Below are 22938 nucleotides of genomic sequence, written 5' to 3'. Positions count from 1 at the left end.
AAGATGTTTTCATTCTTCCTTGGGTCATATGGTTCCATAAAATTGTTTTTGGCTAATAAACATCTCTCAACTGCAAGACGAAACAATTTATATCAAATCCAATTTCTTCCTATTAAAAAATCTGTGTTTAAACTTACAATTTTCATACACCTACAGGTTATACCAGGCTTACTTATATTAAAAATTTACTTCCCCTATATGAATATTTCATGAACATTATGCCTTTCAAATAATAGTAATTTTAAAAGAGTACTTCATGATGTGTTTGGAACATTATGTTTTCTAGAAATTAAACAATTTCTATATACCATACTCTTATTACATTCCACTCATTATAATCTACCATGTCCTTCTACCTCCCAACATATCCCTTCTCCTTCCCAATTTTGTTTGTTTGTGGCCAATTGAATCTAGAGTTGTGTTCATGAGCATGAGTGGGGAGTCAGTACTTGAGTGAAAGAACTTGCCATAAAGATTATTTTTCACAAACATAGACTACTTTGAACTTTCTAAATACAATATATTTAATTTCTGACTAGAATATTCATTTTCCACTAAAATTCATAAATCAATAAAATGTATTCAGTAAAATACTAAATCATTTTGTTTACCAGAGAGTTCTCCCTACTCTTGTACCTCAAAGCACTGTCTCAAAGACTTCACTTATCAAGAATTATCCAACCTGTATTAAGCATGGTTTAATGGGTATACACTGCATGTCATGTAGGAAAATAATACAATTAAATTTTATATAAAATAACATAATGGGTTCTTAATATAACACTAATATATTGTGGTTAGAGGATTTAGAATTCAAAGCTCACATTTCACTTCTACAACAAAAATGTATGAGAGAAACCATTTGGCTCTTACATGAAGTATTAAATCTCACTCCCTTATTTCTGAACTTTTTACTTTTTCATATATAAACTAGCTCATATCACCTTGATTGATTTTCCATCTTTAATTATCAATTGGCTCATCAGTTATGTCTTAGTAAATATTTTATGACTGAAACATATGACAGACCTTATCCAATTGTGACAAAACTGAACTTACTAATACTATAATTTATAGAACTTTAATTTGTGTAATAAATCAAGTGCTCTTCATACCTTTTCTATCCACATCTTTTTCTAGGTGAGCATAGAAGAATAAAAAGAAACCAGAGAGATTGAAGGCAGACTGAACAGAACAAGGGCATTGTAGAATCAATGTTTAACCTGGTGTTAATTGGAGAGTTTATGAAGAGTAATGTATGTACATGAAATGGAGACAGATAGTGTTGCAAGGCTTTGAGAGGAGATGGGATGGAAGTGAAAATGATCAATACGCATCCTATAAATGTTTGATATTCTCAAAGAACAAAAATACACTCTTAAAAAAACTTCAATTGCCTATAAAGCTTTAATTTGGGAGCCTTAAATAACTTTTCATGCAATCAGGATCACATTTCTACCAGGAGGAAAAGCTCACATGCACTCTGTGTTCAATTGGCGAGCTAGCTGTAACTCTTACCACAAACCTTCTCTATACATTGCCTACATCAAGGAGATGCATACAGCATAGAAAAGTAAAATGACAAAATGTTTCACATTTGAAGATGTAAATTATGAAGATAATATCATTTATTAGGTCACAGACATGTTGAAAAGCAAAAGCTAAAAGAAAAGACTTGGTTTACAAAGAACAACCAAGTCTAAGTAAATACATCCCCATATTTTCAGCCCTAGGACAAACACAAACACCAAGTTTCCCAAATAACACAGTAAATAGAATACTAGCTTCTTGAGTTCCTTGCATATTTTGGAAATCAGCACTCTGTCAGATGTGGGGTTGGTGAAGATCTTTTCCCATAGCACTGGAGTTGACTTTTCCATAATACAATAGCAGGTGTCATTATAAAGGCAACTAATAGACAGGATTCTTAATGACCCAAAGAATAAATAAGCAGGAACTCTCTCAAAATAAAAGATATAAGGATTACTTATTTTTAACTATCTTTTAAAGTATGTAGTCCGACTTTTAAACTTAGGATTTCCAGTTGTCTTTCTACCTCTTTAGTTTAGGCATAATGGAAATTAATCATGTTTTATTTTATTTAAAACGCATTGGATCATAGAGTACTCTCCTGAGGTTTCATTGAAGGATTCTGTCTGTCACCCAAATATATCAACTTGAGATCTGAAAACCTTCACTAAAAATATCTTCGACTATATTTATAGTATACTGTTACTTGCAATGTAAATAAAACACTATGGAAAGTATGCCACAAATTTGACTATTTAAAGAGGACTGTAGCAGATACTGCAACTGCATGGTCCATATGTTACTACCATGTCTCGACTGGATGAAATCTATAGGATTGATTGCACCATTAGTTCTTATTGTGAGATAGGTTTTGAGCAAGCCCTAGGTATTGTTTAACCTATATTGCTACAGTGAGATTCTCAGAGAAAATATGATCTGAGAAATATAGTAAGAAAAAAATCAGTTCTTTGGTTTACTATCTTTATAATACATAGTCTCTGCATCTGTATGGAAAAGATGCCAGGAGTAAGACATGCTGAAAACAGCCAGTCTTTATTACCATGGCAATTTTGAAGGGTATGACTAATAGGTTAACAGCAAAACAGGTTTATCCTTACTCCATATTAAAATTGTGTCAAACCCTTGAGCAAACATTGAACTTACTGTTCATTAACCCAATAAATTGTCTGTGTGAATTATGTAGGTTTGAAACAAGTTGCATCCCATGTAATACAGGACATAATACATCTTAATGCTTTTCATGGATTAATAAATGTTTAAATAACCAACAATCAATTAAAATGTATTCACAGCAGCTTCAGTGCCAAATGTTCTGATTTCAAATTTAATCCTGTATTGCCCAGTTCACCAAATCTAGTTAATTGCTCTTAGTCAAAAAGCATTATCATTAATGACACTGATGCTATAATCAATAAAAGGAAGGATTTTGAATTGGTTCAATTGGTCATCAAAGTGAAATTTTTTTAGACAAGCTGTAATATTTTATTATAATCAGAGTACCAAATGGAAATTTAATGTGCCATCTTCCACAGACTGACTATTAAATCAAAAAAAGAAAGACAGACAGGAAGAAAGAAAGAAAAGGTAAAAGTCATGGGAATTTCTAACAAACAAGAAATATCACTTAACTCCTTAGTTGATATATTTACTACAACTATTCTCCATAATTACCAACCACCTAACACTTCAGTTTTTTATATTAATCTTAAATGTTTTGCATTTCACTTCTTTATTCTCAAAGTACATGACTTGTAGCGTCTGTCATTAAAATATTTATAATTTCTTTCACTCTGTATGAATATAACTGTTTATGAAAACATAAACTTTTTACTGACTACAGAAATCATTTATGTCAGTTTAACAGGATGTATGATATTGTAGAATTGCATATGTTCAAATCCATACTCAGATACTTTCTGTCTGCAAGAAGATGGGAAGTTTCCTTAATAACTCAGTTTCTTTAAAGAAAAATGCATATGATAATGAGTTAATACACGAAAAGTATGTGGAATGAAACTTGGCATATATGTATTGTGCGATAATGAATATCATTTAACCTATTTGATTCATGATTTTACATGTAAGTACTACATTTTATCTAATTTAGAATACAATTTATTTTTCTTTGTTCAACTATCTTTTACTGTTTTTTACATTATATCCTGATTCATATACATTTTCTTATTCAACTCTAGATGCTCTTTTTGTTCATTTCACAGATGAAAAAATAATAGAAGAACAGTTTATATGTATATATATGTATGTATATATATAATGTTAAGATAGTATAAAACTAGAATTTAACAGTGCTGTTTATTCCATAGTAAATAATTCATGAAGTTTTGAAATATTCCTTTTAAAGGTCAAAAAATTTAAGTAAATTTCTTGTCTTCAGTTTGGATTATAGAATTTTGGCTTTCAGAAGTATATCACTACTCATTTTATTATCTGGACTTTATTTTAATCAACCTATGCTTGAGATTTATACTTATCAAAACTTTTCAATTGGATATAGTTTAAAATAATGTATTTTCCATGAAGAAAAACAACTCTGAACTTCTAAAGACATAAAATCTCAATTAAAATGTTTGAAATCAATTTTGTTTGACTATCTTGAAGATAGGTATGTTAAATGAGAGCATATAAAATAAGACTCATATATTAGATGTTTTCATAATATCTCATAATATGGTTTCAGTTAATTTTTTACACATTTAATGCATTCTATATCTTTGAACCTAATATACCTTAAAGATCTACTTTAAGTCATTAATTTGCTGATTTTTTTCAGACAACACAAACTTTAAGAGGTAGGATGCCATGGCATGTTTTATATCAATATACATGTGACTGGCAAGGGGACTGTGAGATGCTTTCTGTTTTCTATTTTTATTTCCAGGCATGAAATAAGAATCTTTCTCCTATTCAGCATTTCTCCCCATAATGAGCTGCTTTGTCACAGGTCCGCAACTCATGGGGCTAAATGATCACATACTGGAACTCCAAGACTATAAATGAGCTCAAAGCCTTTTCTCTTTATAGGCTGATCCATGCTATTTGTTACAGTAATATAAGTTGACTAGGACTCTACTATTATTTAAAAAGCTCTAACAGAAAATCATGTTTTATGCCTTGTTCTTAGTACTTCTGTAATAACATGTCATTTGTAAATATATTGATGTACATAATAATGCTATCAGAATATATTTAACATGCACATTTGTCTTAAAAAGACATTAATTTCACAATAAAATGAAATATAAATATAAGGTCTCAGAAAATAATCTATAAACTCTAAGTAATGTGAGTTTTAAGATAATCCAATAGCTGGAGAGATAGCTTAGCAGTTAAGAGCACTGGCTACGTTTCCAGAAGATCTAGGTCCAATTCCCAGCATCTACATGGCAGTTCACAACTGTCTTTGATTCAAGTTCCAGGGGATCTGAAACCCTCCTATAGTCACACATGCAAGTAAAACACCATTACACATAAAATAAGAATAAATAAATCACTAAAAATTTTTAAATGTTATCCTTTAAAAAGAATAATCAATAATCTCATTTTATCCTCAAATTATTATACAAAAGGGAAACAGTAGAAACATAGCTAAATTTTCTTAATGAGGCCACAGTCACAGTGATAACCAAACCACATAAATGGCTCAAAGAAGGAGAATTATAGACCATTAGCCCTCATTAACATACATCCAAAAATACTCAATACCATATTCACAAACCAAATCAAAGAACACATCAAAAAATCATCCACCACAATCAAGCAGGCTTTATCACAGTGACACAGGAATGGCTCAACATATGAAAAGGTGTCATTGAAATACAACATAAAAATAAACTGAGAGAAAAATACCACATTATCACCTCATTCAAATTTAAAAATATTTTCACAAATTCCAACACTCTCTCATGATAAAAGACCTGCAGAGACAAGGGATACAGGAATATAACTAAACAAAATAAAGGCAATATATAGGGAGTTAAGTCAGCATGAAATTAAATGGAGAGAAACTTAAAGCAATTCCACTACAATCAGGAACAAGATGAGGATTGTCCACTGTCTCCATACATATACAATATATTAACAGAAGTTCTAGCTAGAGCAATAAGACAACTGAAGCAAATCCAAGGGATAGAATTTAGAAGGGAAGAAGTCAATGCGATCCTGAAATTCTACCACGGAAATCCCATAGATGATAAACACCTTTAGTGGAGTTGCTGGATACAAGATTAACTAACAAATATCAGTAGCCCTCCTTTATAAAAAATGACATACAGAATAAGAAAGAAATAAGGGAAACAACACCCATCACAGTAGCCACAAACTACATAAAATATCTTGGGGTAACTCTTATCAAGCAAGTGCAAATCAAAATGACTCTGAGATACCATCTAACACTAGTCAGAACGGCCAAGATCAAAATCACAAGTGACATGTTAGAGAGGATGTGAGACAAAGGGAACACTCCTCCATTGCTGGTTTAAGTGGAAACATATACAGCCATTTTGGAAGACACTATTTCAGCAGTTACTCAGAAAATTGGGAATCAATCTACATTAAAACTCAGCTATACATGTAACAAAGAAAAATGTCAATGAAATGATTCTTATACTCATAGGCTGGAGTTTAGCACAATAGTCATCAGACAGGCTTCATCCTGTGGAGGAGAGGGAAGAAGGTTTGTAGGTGCCTGTGGGGTCAAGAACACCACATGAAAACCCACAGAATTAACTAACTTGGGCTTAGGGTGTCACAGAGACTGAAGTGGCAACCAGGGAACCTGCATATGACTGACCTACCTCCTCTGCATGTATGTTATAGTTATGCAATTTGGTCTTCTTGTGGGTCTCCTAACAGAGGGAAGAGGGGCTATCTCTGACTCTGTGACCTGATTTTGGAACCCTTCCCACCTACCAGATTGCCTCATCCAGCCTTAATAGAAGAGGAGGTAGGTGCCTAGTCTCACTGAAATTTGCTAAAACATGGCTGGCTGATATTCATGGAAGACCTGTTCTTTTCTGAAGAGAAAACAAAGGAGGAAGAATGTTTTCCTGAGTGGATGGGAGGACAGAGAAGGAAATCTTTGGCAGGGATATAAAAATATAAACTACTTAAAATAAATTAAATAATAAAATTAAACTAATTAAAAATAAATTTACAAATATAAGTTAAAATATGTTTTTTAAATCATTACTTTTTCCATCTTCCAGACTCAAAAAGTTATCTACAAAAGCAAAACTCATTAGTTAAATACAAGGTAACTCATTCCAGTTTCTAGAATTTATACTTTTATATGAAGATTTTGTTTTAATGCACAGCTGCAGATATTAATAATGTATAGTTATAAAGAAGATAAAAATTTCCTTGCAGCAAATATGTATTACTGAATCTGTTTTAAAAATACTTGATAATTTTGAGTGGTCATGTGTAGTTATTCTCACAAGTAATAATACTCACTCAACTGTCTTATAGAATATGTATTATAGTGGATAAATTGGCATATAAAATACATATATTATGTCTTTATTTATCCAAGTAGTGTCTTTAGTATTTTTCTAAAGCCATGCCTTTACTCTTACAGGCTTCACTCATTGGAAGATAACACCTGCAAATTTGTACACTACACAGTATTAAGGAAGCCAGTTTTTGTTTGTTTGCTTTGTCTTTTGTTTTTCTGAAGCTCATATAAGTAAGTATGTCACGTTATTACTTAGGAAGTCAACCTCAACCTGCAGAGCTTGATACATTACTAATTCCTCAAATGAGAATTAGGTTACCTAAACTACTTCCCAGATTATTGTAACTACTCAATAATTGCTAACTCAATGCAGAAATGCATGTACATATATATTTAATAGAAAGCTATTAAAACTTACTGCCTCAATATTTCAAGGACTGTTGAGTAATAATGACTTGCTTCCTTAAAAATTAAGAAGATAAAATATCTAGTTAGTGGGGTGGAGTGATGGCTCTGAGGTTAAGAGCCCTTGCTGTTCTTTCAGAGGTCCTGAGTTCGATTCCAAGAAACCACATGGTGGCTCACAACCATCTGTAATGAGATCTGGTGCCCTCTTCTGATCTGCACGAATATATGCTGCAGGCAGGACACTGTATACATAATAAATAAAGAAATCTTAAAAAAAAAAACAGCCCTGGCAAAGGACAAGGGTACTGGCTAAAAAAAAATATCTAGTTAGTAAGTTGTTAAATTTACAATGAAAACTGTCACAAACTAAACGCTGAAAGTAAGATGTTAATGCCCACATTCATGGAAATAATAAAATATCAAGTTATTTACCTCATGGAATTGTGAATGATTTGCATGATGTATCTAGTAAATATATGCAAACATATTAACCTGTATTTTTGTATATAATACATTTTTCCGACTTAAAATGGATGGACTAAGGAAATCATCACCAAGGGAAAATTATTTCAATAGTGGCTCTTATGTATTAGTTAGAACAGGATACAAATCCTATATTGGTATTTGATATTGTTAATAGACTTATGCTGTAATATACATGTCTATATAAATGTATGTAATACACAATTACATATCATTTATTTTAGGAGTCCACTTTTAACAACAATTTTTAAGCTAACTTAACAGCAAAAATAAAAGCATTTATCAATTCAGAGATTTAGAGGTTTTTATTTCAGTAATCCCAAGATTTTTAAATTTTGTTAAGTTGAATATTTAATATTAACCAAAATTTCACACATTAAAATGTATCAACTATTTCTAATATTGTAATGCTCATCAGATCTAGAGGTATCTATATACAAAATTTTAAATACTTTATTGTAATCTATTGAAAAATATGCAACATAGTGTCAGTATGAACTTATTTGATAATCAGTATTGTAACTCTTGGTGTTTCCCCTATAGTGAATAGGTAAAAATAATTTATTTGCCTTATTCTGTATATCTTTTATTATTAATTAGATAGAATGTCTTTTTGTATACTCTCCTGGCTAGTTTAATGCCAACTTGACACAAACTGGAGTCATCAGTGAGGGGGGAAATGATCAGCCTGGGAGGGCCCAGCCCATTGTTGGTGATACCATCCCTGGGATGGTGATCTTGGTTCTATAACAAATCAGGCTGAGCAAGTCATTGGGAGGAAGCCAGTAACCAACACCCCACCATGACCTCTGCATCATCTGCTGCCTATAGGTTCCTGTCCTGCTGCAGTTCTTGTCCTGACATCCTTCAATGATGGACTGTAATGTGGAACTGTAAGATAAATAAATCCTTTACTTGTATTTTTGATTGTGAGCCTAGGCTTTAATGGCTGAGCCAACTCGGCTTGTATAACTGGATGCTAGCATGTAGAAGATTACAGACAGATTCATGTCTATCACCACGCACAAAACTTAAGTCCAAATGAATCAAAGACCTCGACATAAAACCAACCACACTGAAACTCTTAGAAGAGAAAGTGAGAAGTACCCTTGAACTAGTTGGTACAGGAGAGAGCTTTCTGAAGATAACACCAGTAGCATAGACACTAAGATCGACTATTAATAAATGGGACCTCCTGAAACTGAGAAGCTTCTGCAAGGCAAGGGACACAGTCAACAAGACAAAATGGCAGCCCATAGAATAGTAAAAGATCTTCACCAACCCCACATCTGACCGAGGGCTGATTTCCAAAATATACAAAGAACTTAATAAGCTAGTCACCAAAACACCAAAATATCCAATTAAAAGAGTAGGGAACAGAATTAAATAGAGAATTCTCAATAGAGGAAGCTAAAATAACTGAAAGACACTTAAGAAAGTGCTCAACATCCTAGACATCAGGGACATACAAATCAAAACAACTCTGAGATACTATCTTGCTCCTGTAAGAATGGTTAAAATAAAAACATCAATTACAGTTTATGCTGGGGAGGATGTGGAGAAAGGGGACCACTCCTTCACTGCTGGTTGGAGTGCAAGCTTGTATAGCCACTTTGGAAATCATGGTGGTTCCTCAGGAAAATGGGAATCAGTCTTTCTCAAGATCCAGCAATTCCACTCTTAGGCACATACCCAAAGGATGCACTTTCATAAAATATGACATTTGTTCAACTATGTTCATAGCAGCATTATTTGTAATAGCCAGAACCTGGAGGCAAACTAGATGCCCCTGAACTGAAGATGGATCTGGCAGAAGGTGAGAGAAGGAGAAGAAATATGATCAGAACACATTGTATGGAATCCTCAAAGACCTAACAAACTGTCAATTTTGCCCTATAATTGGCTATTCACCATGAAGTGATCAGCTACATTGTGATGTATATACATGTAATATTATATAAACTAAACATGCATACATATATATTACAGATATATAATAGGTGTGTATGTTTATATGTGACTATAATTAAATAAATACCATAAATTTGAGAGAAAACAAGAATGGGCAGAGTAGAGAACTGTTGCAATCATTTTACATTCTCAAAATTAAAAATAAAGTATCAATTATATAAATTTTTTTATTTAAAATATGTCTCTGTTAAAATCATGGCGAATAAAAATGGAGTCATACTTTGCCTGGAGCTTCACATCAGGTGTATATTTGTTCATGCCACAGAAGGTAATACAATGCACACTATCCAATAACTTTTAGTAGCCTTTTCTCAGTGATCATATTTCAGTGTAATTTCAAAGGCACTTAAGTTTTTATGACTGGGAGATGGCTCAGTGGATAAAAGCACTTGCTGTGCAAGTATGAGGGCCTGAGTTTAGATCCACCAAATTCACACAAACTAACCTCAATAATAAGAATCTGCATATGGAGACAGGAGACAGCTCGGAGACCTTGGGTCAGCTATCATTGCGTTAGCAGAAGAAAAACAAGCTAGAAAATGATGACCAATACTCAAAGTAGTCCTCTGACCTCACCCCATTCACATACATAAATGTATTCACATGTGTTCATGCAAGCGTGCACACACACACACACACACACATCACATCACATATATATGCTTTGCATATATACACAAAAAGTATGTGTGTTTGTTTGTATGTGTGTTTTTGCCTGTGTTTCTCTGCGTTTTTCATGTGTGTATTGTGTAAGTTTCTGTATTATGAGGCTAATTTAGAAAGTAAGTAAGGTGCTATCTACTCTGTTTGTTGTCTAGGAATTACATTAGTGTATGTGTATCTTAGTATAAAGCCTGTGATACATATTGGTTTTCAGACATACAGTAAAGTTTGTATTGGAGAAAGCATCATATCGTAAATGTATTACTTAATATCATATAAATTGCCTCCATCTATGTTCTAAAAATTTCTTTCCCATCTTACTACAGGAAGGATATCTCAGAATTCCAGTATTTATCTGAAAAAATATGTAATAAAAATATTTGATGGATAGAAAAAAGGCTTTCTGATACTTTTAAAATATAATAACACAATAATATGGCAGTTTAAATATTTCTAAAATTCAAAGACAATTTAACATTTTGGATATACCTGTCTCATAATTAGAAGTCAATAAATCCTTTTGAATAAATAATAACACAGTTTCATTTAAAACTATCACATAACTCAATGTCTCTCTGGAGCAATAAATCAAGTCAATATAATTTATATTAAGGGTTTTAAGAACCTCAACAACAATGATACTAATTTCCTTTCATCCTTACTTATCTCACTAATATTGTCTCAAAAAAATTTATAGTCATTTTCAATTTAATTTAAACATTTTACCTCTGTTCTCATCTATAAATTAGGATTATCAAAGTGTGCCATATTTCCACATTACTCAATAAATAACTGCAGAACATAAGAAAGTTGTTTCATATAGTCTGTGGTCAAAATTTAACGACTAAGAAGCATCTGGAAAGTACTGAACTCATTTCCTACTTTAAAAAGAAAAGTTGGACCTGGTGCTACTGACTCTAATTGTAACAGTCAAGAGACTGAGACAAAAAGATAATATTTCTTAGCCAGATTTGGCTGAATAACAAGACAGTGATTCTAGTCTTTATTGGGAAGGGAGGTATAGTGAGTTAGAGAACAAGATAAGACAGACTATAAATAATACTTCAAAGAATTAGAACAAGAGCATAAAAGATCACATTTTCAAATGAAGAAACATTAAAACTAAAGCAAAAAGAAATAAAATAAACAATAGAGAAAATCACACATGAAATACGTGTTTTTAAAAGGGCACACAAAAGAAGTAAATGTTTATCTCAACTACTGAGAAGAAAAAAACTAAAATTATAAATAAAGGAGGTAGGACTGGAGAGATGGGTAAGCCATTAAAGAGTAGGCTCACAAGCAAAAGGAACAACTAGGGCTACATAAATACAAAAGATCTTAAAAAGTATTTGCCAACACATGAAATAATCCAGGATAAATGAGTAGACTCCTAAGTATATGGCGTCTTATAAAGCTGAATAACAAAATAAATAAATAAATAAAACTAAGTCTTAAAAACAAAAAAAAAAATCAAGAGGTTAATTAATCAACAACACTCTAAACTGGCATAGCACCAAGCTGCTAAATATCTGTTTATGCCCATACATAAATGCTATGCTCAGTCTTAATCAAAGAAATTTCTATTTGCAATGATTTCAGCAAAAGCAGAGATGCACGATTACTCAGGACACTGAGAATAAGTGAGAGTACTCAACCACAAGAGTACATTGTCTTTTGTTGCCTATTCTCTGGTAAGCTCAGCATGAATGCTCTGGTGAATACTCACAAGCCCATGGTTATACAGTCTTAGTTAAACTCAGTGGGTCACAAAACAAAACACAAAATCATGGATGTAGGAGAGATACTTCAGGTGGGAAGTAACAGGACTAGGATACAAGTAAGAAAAGCTAAGTGTGATAATCACCAGAATGCACTGTATATGAAATTGTCAAAAGAACAAATTTAATGAAAGAAAAGAAAAAATAAATTACTCAATAAAAAGACTATGGCATCTCCTTATGCCCTCCCCCCTCCCCAGCCCCACTCCCAATCCAATTAGGAGATCTCATCCCATAAGCCTTCTCCCAGTTACCATGCATATCTCTCTTAGGGTCCTCCCTGCTTCCCAGACTCTCTGGCATTCCCCTGATCCATGTCTAAATCCATATATGAGTGAGTACATACCATGTTTGTCTTTTTGCGACTGGGTTACCTCACTCAGGATGGTTTCTTCTAGTGCCATCCATTTGCCTGCAAATTTCAAGATTCCATTTTTTTTTCTGCTGAATAGTACTTCATTGTGTAAATGTAGCACATTTTCTCTATCCACTCTTCAGTTGAGAGGCATCTAGGTTGCTTCCAGGTTCTGGCTATTACAAATAATGCTGCTATGAACATAGCTGAGCAGATGTCCTTATTGTATGAGTGTACATCTTTTGGGTATATGCCTAAGAGTGGAATTGCTGGGTCTTGTGGTAGACTGATTTCCATTTTACTGAGGAATCTCCATAACAATCTCCCAAGTGGCTGCAAAGGTTGGCATTCCCACCAGCAGTGGAGGAGTATTCCCCTTTCTCCACATCCTCTCCAGCATAAACTTGTTAGTGTTTTTGATTTTAGCTATTCTGATGGGAGTGAGATGGTATCTCAGAGTTGTTTTGAGTTGTATTTCCCTGATGGTTAAATATGTTGAGCACTTTCTCATGTGTCCCTTGGCCATTTTAGACTCCTCTATTGAGAATTCTCTATTTAGTTCTGTATCCCACTTTTTAATTGAATACTTTGGAGTTGTAGAGACTTGTTTCTTGAGTTCTTTGCAAATTTTGGAGATTAGCCCTCTGTCAGATGAGGGGCTTATGAATATCTTTTCCCATTCTGTGGGCTGTCGTTAAGAGAGAGGGAAAACAGAGCAGGAAGGTTGAGTCAGGGTAAGAATAGAGGAGAGAATAATGAGAGATACCATAATAGAGGGAGCCATTATAAGTTGGAGGAGAGATCTGGCTCTAGTGAGATCTTCACAGATCTACAAGAATGACACCAACTGGCATTAAGGCTACCTGAAATGCCCTCCCATAATAATGAGATTGATGACTACCTTATATGCCATCCTAGAACCCTCATCCAGTGGCTGATGGAAGCATAGGCAGACACCCACAGCTAAAAACCGAATTGAACTCCTGGAACCCAGTTGCAAAGAGGAGTTATTTGCAAAAGAATCAAGATCAAGCTGGTGAAACCTACAGAGGCAGCTGACTTAAACAAGGGGGAACGCATGGACCCCAGACTGATGACTGAGAGGCCAGCATGGGAATGATTCAGACACCACTCCCCTGAACCTGGATGTCAGAGAAGAGGCCTTGGCAACCTGTGGGACCTTGGAGAGTAGAGCAGTATTTATTCCTGGCATACAAACAGACTCTGGGAGCCCATTCCACATGGAGGGATGCTCTTTCAGCCTGGATACATGGAGGAGGACCTAGGCCCTGCTTGGGATGATATGACAGACTCTAAAAATTCCTCATGGCAGTCTTTATCCTCCCTGAGGAGTGGAGGGGGAATGGGGTGGGGTGGGTGTTTGGGATGATTGGGGGTTCAGGGGAGGAGGGGAGGGAGAGGGACCTGAGAGTAACATGTGTAAAAAGTTAAATAAAAAAATAAGTGCTAAGCAAGTATACAATATCTAAACTACAATCACACACAAAAAGTCTATGACTAGATGATCTTAGTAACTATTTACCATACATCTAAAAATAATTAACACTAATTTATCTTGATTTATTCCAAAATATTTTACACAGAAGAATGCTTCCAAATTCATTTTATGAGATATTGATACCAAATATTTTAAAAGATATTACAAGCAAAGTATAGACCATAATATCAGAGTAATATGTAATACAAAATTCTCAACAACTCAGATTCCTGAATGGCAAAATTAGAGTAGTAAGATAACTTGCCCAGCTTCCCCCAGGTTTTAGAATTGCTTTAAAGTTTTCAGTAAATCTACCAGTGTATGGAACTGATTTTAAACTTGGTCATTCTGTTTCTAAGTTATTTCCTTAGTCAAATCAAGATGAATAAACGCTTTTTAAATCAGACCAATGATTATTTTAATGGAAGGAGTGCTCTCCATTAATGGCCATGTATTCCCTGTTCATCATTTTATTTAATATTCACGTAATTTGAGGTACAAGTTGAGCTAAGAGGAACCTATGATAAAAACAAGATGAAATATCTCCTCTTCCTTTTATATAATGCACCCACATATAGGATTCTAAGACACAGAAACATAAGAGGTTTTTTTAATAAGGAAGCATGACTATATTCTGCTTTGCGTGGCCCTAAGACTGCTCCTCAGCAACTTCAGAACTAAAAAGAGTGTCCTTTACATTAGAATCCTTTACGTGACAGTATTAACTCATAAAACTGCCCAATTCTATACAGGTCAAGATTAAAAATTTACAAGTTTTACAGCTCAGTAATTACGAAACTGTTTATCAAAGTATAATAAAGACCATTTCAGATCAGAAGCACTTACCTAACCCCTGATTTTTGAAATAGTAATGATATGATTGCCATTTTTGAGAAACTACAATGTTTTCACATCCTAGAATAGTCTTCATATAGTTTACCTCATCAAATCTGCTTAATAGCTCCATAAATTATATAGAAATCAATAACAAACATGAGAAAATTGAGGCCAGGATCATACTGGAAACTATCAAAAGGCTACATGGCTAGAAAGTGATGAGGATTAAATATGAACCTTTTTCACTCTGATGTCATTATTAGTCCTCCCATGCTCAACTAGTATACTTCCTCCTCAAGAACAGATGCTCCTCTAAGAAAATATTAATTTAATGTAGGTTTTCAGAAATGCATAACTTCCTGCTTCTGGATCATCTAATGCATGCCTCTGCAAACAGATGCATCCAGAATAAGAATGAAATTCTATCATTGAACTCAACAAATTCCATAAATTCCTAGGGGAGTTTATCACAAACTACTAGCTGCTGATTTATTTTTCCATCTTTCCTATCTGTCTATTTCCTAATATAATGTGGTGTGACTCAGAAAATACATTTTCCATCTGTCCAGATGACTATAATGTGGCCAACACTTTGCAGTCAACCGTAGTAGTCAACTATGTTTCCCCCTTTTTTCAGGTAAGGAGAAATGACATATTTTTCTAGGAAGATTATGGAGAAATATTCTGAGAGTAACTTCTGATATATATTCTTTTAGCAATTTGATTATGGTCAATGCAACTTAATCAATATGTGGTATTCACATCAGTATAGCTTCTCTGAATCAATTATAAAATTGTTCTTAATGTGGATACTTAGACAAGATGGAGTAGGACCAAAGATTTTTTAATTAACTATAAGAAACTATTGAGTAATTTTAAGAGTCTTTGCATAAGTTCTTTAAAATCTATTTTATAAAACTGTAATAACAACAAAAGATATAATAAAACTGAAAACCAAAGAATTCACAACTATAATAAAATCATCTCATCTCTAATGAAGATAAATAGCTCACCAAATTAAAAATACAACAAACATATGGTGAAAATTATGTGTCTACCATATCACACAAAAGCTATTTTAATTAATATAAAAATAATACTGGAAAGTTAATAAGAAAAATGATAAGACAGGCAAACAAAAATGTTCAAATGGGAAAAAATACTCCGTATTTTTGAGTAAACCTATGCTCAATTTCTTTCATAGGAAAAGAAAATACAAGTGCTTGTCAGTGTATATTTACACTGATAGACACACATATCAATACCCAAATTCAATATATCCATATCCTGCAATGGCAAATATAAATGAAATAGAATTGATATATACAAATTCTGATGAAATGACTTCCTCTAATGTTGCATTCAAATCCTAAAACTTGCCATTTAGTGTGAGATGAATCATAATCACAGAGAGAATCCCAGTGCAGCTGTAGATAACATGTGAAGTATAGAAATAACAAGAAACAAGGAGAAGGGAAAAGGAAGTAAAATGTTTGAATGGGATAAATTAAAAATACAGTTATCTCTTAGTGCTCACAGAGCTTGATTCCATTTTGTACCCAGAAACAAAATCATATAAACTCAAATCCCTTAGATAAAATGGCATTATATTCACATATAACATACACATCCCTTCTAATACAGTTAAAATAATATACATACTTATTAATGGTCATTGTTGTGAATGTTTTATATAAATAGTCGTGATATTATCTGGGTAACGAGAAGATTTCCCAATATTTTCAGATACATCTGACCAGTACTGATACATATTTTATTAGGTGTTTTTGATTGAAAATTGAATGAATCCTTTCATGAAAAACATGTATACATAGAGAGCTGAATGTGAACATAGAATTCAGGTTTGATGAAGAGCATTTTATAGAAAAGGATGACATACTGCTGAGATTTTCCAGACATATCATAACGAGTCTTAAAATAGGAGCTGAGAGACAGCAAAGGAAACATGGCAGAAATGATTGAAAGGAGTAACAAGAGTTGGAGGAGGCTTCTAAGAAAGGAGAAGTTCCATATGAATTTGTTGGACATGAAGGTATGAGGGTGTGTGTGTGTACTCCTACATAGTGAGTAGATGAAAACTTAGAGCTGGTTAAGCTCTGAAGTACAGATAAAGCCCTGAGGAAAAATGAACTGTGTTTAAAGAGACCAATAATGAGAACATGCACATCATTTTATGATGGGTGCCTTCTTTGTAGTATTTCTTTTGTTTTTGAATATATAACTCTTATTTAACTGACTAGTAAATGTATCTCAGGCTAATCCTGTACTTTATGAATACCTTCCACCAAAAACCTTAAGAGAAAGCTGTTATGCTTACCTTCAAGCTTAACTGTTTCGAAGAGATCCGTAACAGTAACTATGTATTTGCTATTCCTCTTTTTTTATCCTCCTAATGGTTGTAATTATTAATTTTACGATAAAGATCTTTTCTATTATGGAAAAGCTTCTCTACAATATTTCTATGTACTTTATTCCTAGTATCAACACTTGAAGTGCTTAGTTGTTTCCTGGATTACACATGCATAAATATTTATGTATTCTATTAGTAAAAGGTATACTCTCTAAGGTTAGCAGAAAAAGATGAAAAAAAGATGAAAATATCTTTCTAAATACTTTACAGCATCAACTTATGTTAAAAGATGCAATGGTGATAAGAAAATAGTAAACCTTTTTGTTGTCAAGTTCAGGAACTTGTAGTTATGAAACATCAGAGCTGACATAGAAGTCATGACATTGGGCTTGAATCTCACCTCTGTATGTTACTAGCTGCTTCAACAAATAATCCATCCTATGTAAATTTCCTTTACCTTGTGATTCTGGTAAAAACTGTTTCTGATAAAATCAATTCATGCTTATATTTTATTAGTTAGAGGAGATATCTATTTGAAAGTCTTTGAAAAACTGTGAATGTGAATTAAATCAGATAAATGCTTCCTCTGTTGTTTTGAGTCCCTTTACAGAATATTTATTTATAAAAAATTCAGACAAACTACAAATATCTTTTCAAAGCCTGACTCCTAGGCGTTGTGTGGTATAGAAAAGTAGGTATAGTTAGGGATTGATGGGATTATTAACTGAATATATTTTGAGCTGTGTATAATATACAAACAAAAACATGGTCTTTGTAGTCCTCCAGTATAGGGTATATTTGAGTTTTTCCCATAATATTCTCACACAAAAGTAACCCCACACTCCCTATGGAAGTCGAATGGTCATGCGCCTTCGAGGAAGCAGAAAATGACATGATGAAGAAATCTCTGCCCAAAGAGTCAGAAAGAATGTTGAATCAGCATTATTCAATGGAGAAATGAGATAAAGAAAGGATTGGCTAGATATGTCTCATTATTGAGTACAGGATCAATATAGAGAAGAAAGAGTATGTCTCATAAAGCCATAATAACTGATGAGTCATATCCTCATTACAATAACAAAAAGGACATACAAAAGACTGTGAGCAATGGAGCAAAGTTTACTTGAGGACATATCAAAATGTATAAGCACATACAAAATTATAGAAAATGATCTAGAAATATGTCTGTAACTAGAGACTGAGACTAGTAAGGACATAGATACAGTGGTCATTTACATTTAGATTGAAGACATGGTTAAATCACATTAAAAATAATGGATAGACAGATTAAAATAGGAGACCTTCCTCCAGGTTTCTATGCTAATGGGGGGGATTGGAAGAGAAACAGACATGTTAAAAAAACATACAGAACAGAGACATGAACTTCCTGAGTGTAAAGGTTCTAAAATTTTTCAGTGATAAATGACATATGTTCCAGTTACTAAGAAGATTTCTTTAATGAATAAGCAAAGCAAAGTCCACAGGAGACAGTAGGTAAAAGACATCTATTAACAAGAAAATCATTGTTAGGCTTTTGGGGAGAAAAGGTACATGGCATGTCTGAATGTACAAATATTAGATAGGATAAAGGTCCAGGAGTGAGAACTCAATGATTAAAAGATTATTTTGAATTAAAATAAAGATTAAGAACCAAAGATGTTTGTTGAGCAACATCACAAGAACAGGAGTTGAATACAGATATAAAATACTCTTCATTCATCTATTACAGTAAAGAGATACAATGAAAAAGCTGAGTAGATAGAGAAAATGTGATACATTTACCCAATGGAGTACTACTCATGGGGAAATAAAAACAATGGAATCTTGAAATTTACAGGCAAATTAATGGCACTAGAAGAAACCATCCTGAGTTTGGCAACCCAGTAACAAAAAGACAAACATGGTATGTACTCACTCATATATGGATTTTAGACATGGATTAGGGGAGTGCCAGAGAGTCTGGGAAGCAGGAGGACCCTAAGAGAGATATGCATGGTAACCGGGAGAAGGCTTAAGGGATGAGATATCCTAATTGGATTGAGAGTGGGGCCGGAGACGGGGAGGGCAGAAGGAGATGCCACAGTCTTTTTGTTGAATCAGGGGAGTGCCAGTCTACAATCCCACTGCCAGAGAGCCAGGGAAACAGGGACCCTTAGAGAGACATGCATGGTACCCTAGAGAGGGTGGAATGAGGCAAGATCTCCTGAAAAGATTGGAAACATGGGGGGTGACAGGGAGCCAGGAAAAAGAGAGGGGGGAGAAGAGGAGGTGATAGGAGGACATAGAGGAGCAGGAAGGTTGAGTTGGGGAAGAATAGAGGAGAGCAGGATGAGAAAATCCATAAAAGAGGGAGTCATTCTAGGTTTGCAGTGAGATTTCCAAAGATCTACAAGGAAGACACCAACTGACAAACAAAGCAATAGTTGAGACACTACCTTAAATGCCCTTCCTTGGTAATGATTTTGACCACTACCTTATGTGTCATCCTAGAACATTCATCCAGTAACAGACATAAACAGAGGCATACACCCACAGCAAATCACTGAAATGAATTCCTGGAGCCCAGTGACAGAGAGGGAGGAGTGATGAGCAAAGGAGTCAAGACTGGGCTGGTGAAACACAGAGAAACAGCTGACCTGAACAAGTGGGAGATCTTGGACCCCACACTGATGGGTGAGAGGCCAGCATGGGACAGATCCAGACCCCGTAAATGTATGTGTCAGTGAGGAGGCCTAGGCAATCTATGGGGTTTTGAGTAGTAGATCAGTATATATCCCTGTCACACAAATGGACTTTGGGTGTCCATCCCATAGTGAGGTTGCTCTCTTAATCTGGACACTTGGGGGAGGGCATAGGCCCTCCCAGGAATGAAATGGCTGACTCTGGAGTTCCAACATGGAGGGCCTCACCTTCCCTGGGGAATGGAGTTGGGACTGAGTGAGGGGCTGTGGGGCTGGTGGCGTGGGGGGGGGGAGTTGTGGGGCTGGTGGTGGGGAGCAGTCAAGAAGAGGAGGGGGAGGTAGCTGGGACTGCCATGTGGAGCAAGCTTGTTTCTAAATTAAATATATAACAAAAAGCCAAAAAAAATCCCCCCAAAAAAGAAAAGGCTAAATCACTCGTATTTAGTGTTTCGTATTTGTTTTTTAGAGCTTGGCCAAAATGCTTCAACTCAGTAAGGTAAGCAAAAATTTCAAGGTTAAGCAAGTATAATATTTGTGGTTTCTGAGATACTGAGTCCAGTAAAGATAATTGTTGACATTTATGGTTTCTGTATGGGAAAGTTACTTGCTTATAACTCTCATAAATAAAAAAATTGGTGTTTCCTCACATATATTCAAATATATGTATAAAACCTGGTATGATTTAATACAACTTATTTTGAGTTCACTGTAAGTATAAAAGCTACCACCTGTAGGGAACAGTGTAGTCTCGGTCCTCCAGAGATGTCAGTGAACATTTTGGTAGTGTGAAAACGGAAAATTCTCAGCTTTAACTGTGGGAAACCATCTCCTGATGTGCTTCTTTTAGCAACTGTCAAAATACAGAATTGCTGGTCTCTTCCAGCTTATCTTTCAAAATATGGTGTGCTGATTCTTTTTTTTTTTGCAAGATAAACATTAGGTTTGTTTTAGCATGCTGCGTTACAGAAAACAAATGCACTGAGTATTTTATGTCATATTATGTATTTTAGTAATACTTAGACAAAAGTAAAGTGAGCAAAATGAACCTGCAAATTGTAAGATCGTTTGCAATTATTTCATTAAGGAATCATATCTGAGCAAGGCCTTAATGAAGTGATAATGAGGTAAAGATGTGCTGCCAGAAAAGACATTAGAGAAAACCTAGATAATGTAGCTCAGCAAAGTGATAATGAGGGAGAAAAGTCTTCTATCTTTGTCTTGGCTTATGTTCTTTTGTTTCCCAATGAAGGATATATCCCTTAAATCTTGGTGGTTTCCATGGGAGAGAGTTAAAGCAGTGTTAAGGGGCTGGATGTGTCAGAGAAGGGAGGATAAAATTAAACTTAAAATGGCAATAAAAATAGCATTTCTCATGCCAAAGACATTGACATAAGCCCTCAGTAACAGGTGGGGTAGAATGAATATTTACTGATAAGGAAGAAACTGTTGAAGACGCTTGTTTAAAATTAGTCTTTGTAAAACCTGGGTAGAAAACCAAGTTAAAAAAAGAATCAGAACCATACTTTCTTTTTTAGTCAACTTTCCTCAGCATTGAAAGAAACAAGCCTAGAACAGAGGGCATAACCCTGCCCCAAAACAGATGTTTCCTTTGAATGGAATCTTTCAGGGTATAGAACATTTAGCCTCATTCATCAATTAACTGAAACATAGATTGATATTTAAATGCAGATCACTATCTTGAAAAAAATCATTGAGTCTCCTAAAATGTGTACTTTAAAAAATACCAATAAGTTCATAATGCTAATCTACCTTTCAGTGTAGGTTTGACAAAAGTCACTTCCTTAAGAACTCTTCAAACTGTTCCTCTGAGTAAAATAAAGATTTCTACTCAGAGGTAATCCTGGGAAATTCAGCAACTGTACTATATTTCATTTTCATAACCTCACATATAATACAGGTCATATTTTCTTATATTTTCAGCTTTCCTATAATATTGAGAAGTTAGAATATTACACTAAATCTGAGTTGTTTGCATGACACTTTTTCTTATGATTACTACAAAATTTGTTTTACAATTACATAAGATAATTTCAAGTAGCTTGGGGTTTATATTTTTCTTAAGTAGAATATATATATATATTCTTTAGGGATATTTCATTTACACATAAGATATCTAGGTATTTTTAAAAAATCTCCCCAAACAATAAAGTTAACTTAGTTAGTACTTTTTTTATATGTCCAGAGTTTGAGTTGTATCCATAAGTTTTAATGAGATTTGAATTCTTTACAGACACTGGCAGATTGTGTAAAAGAAAGCCTTGTGCCTAGAATTACATCATGAATATAAAGTTAACTATTATGCGATCTGCCTCTTAGTAAAGTATCAATATTTGTCAAACTGGGTAGATCTCCACGTAGGAGCATTATGTGAGAGAATCTAATAATAGCATGAAAAACAGAACATATCTGAGGGAGAAAATAAAGCACTGAAGACTTTACACAGAAAGGTTTAGATCACCTTGGAAGAATTTCCCTGGTTTGTAAAAGAGAGAGTAAATTTTAACAGACCTGTGAAGGAAAGGGGCTCTGTGAGGAGTCCGATGTTGCAACATAAGCAGCCTGTGTGTAGGCATAGCTCTTGAAGTGAGGCTTAGGAGATGAAGAAGTTTGCTCATAGCCCTGTGCTAGACTGACTGTGATCTGTAGAGAGGTTGGGGAACAGAAGGAGAAAGAAGAGGGAAAATGTGGTAAGTAATTGGGAAGGACTGCTTTCTAAGCAGCTAGAAAACAGAACATTAAACAGAAAGGGTGAGATTAAGCATTTAACATTAAACACATAAAGGATAGGAACTCTGCTACACTCTAAGAGAGGAATACACAGTTTTGGTATTTCTGGAGAGTAGAG

At 34.2% G+C, this 22938-nt stretch overlaps 1 protein-coding gene across 8 annotated transcripts in view; it reads right to left on the bottom strand.

The window, feature by feature from the left end:
* The window catches only part of Dmd (dystrophin), a 2157616-nt gene that overhangs the window by 1451960 nt on the left and 682718 nt on the right, over window positions 1-22938 (bottom strand). For 7 of the 8 annotated variants that reach the window (XM_040744180.1, XM_021232987.2, XM_040744181.1 and 4 more), the window contains exon 9: window positions 22602-22733. The exons of the other annotated variant lie outside the window; for it this stretch is intronic. In XM_040744180.1, coding sequence (XP_040600114.1) covers window positions 22602-22733 — 132 coding nt within the window. The remainder of the gene's footprint in view (window positions 1-22601; window positions 22734-22938) is intronic. 8 annotated transcript variants of the gene reach the window in all.

The sequence above is a fragment of the Mesocricetus auratus genome, unplaced genomic scaffold (assembly GCF_017639785.1).
Source record: "Mesocricetus auratus isolate SY011 unplaced genomic scaffold, BCM_Maur_2.0 Super-Scaffold_100003, whole genome shotgun sequence".
NCBI classification, from domain to species: domain Eukaryota; kingdom Metazoa; phylum Chordata; class Mammalia; order Rodentia; family Cricetidae; genus Mesocricetus; species Mesocricetus auratus.
This window is presented reverse-complemented; position numbering and strand designations above follow the sequence as displayed.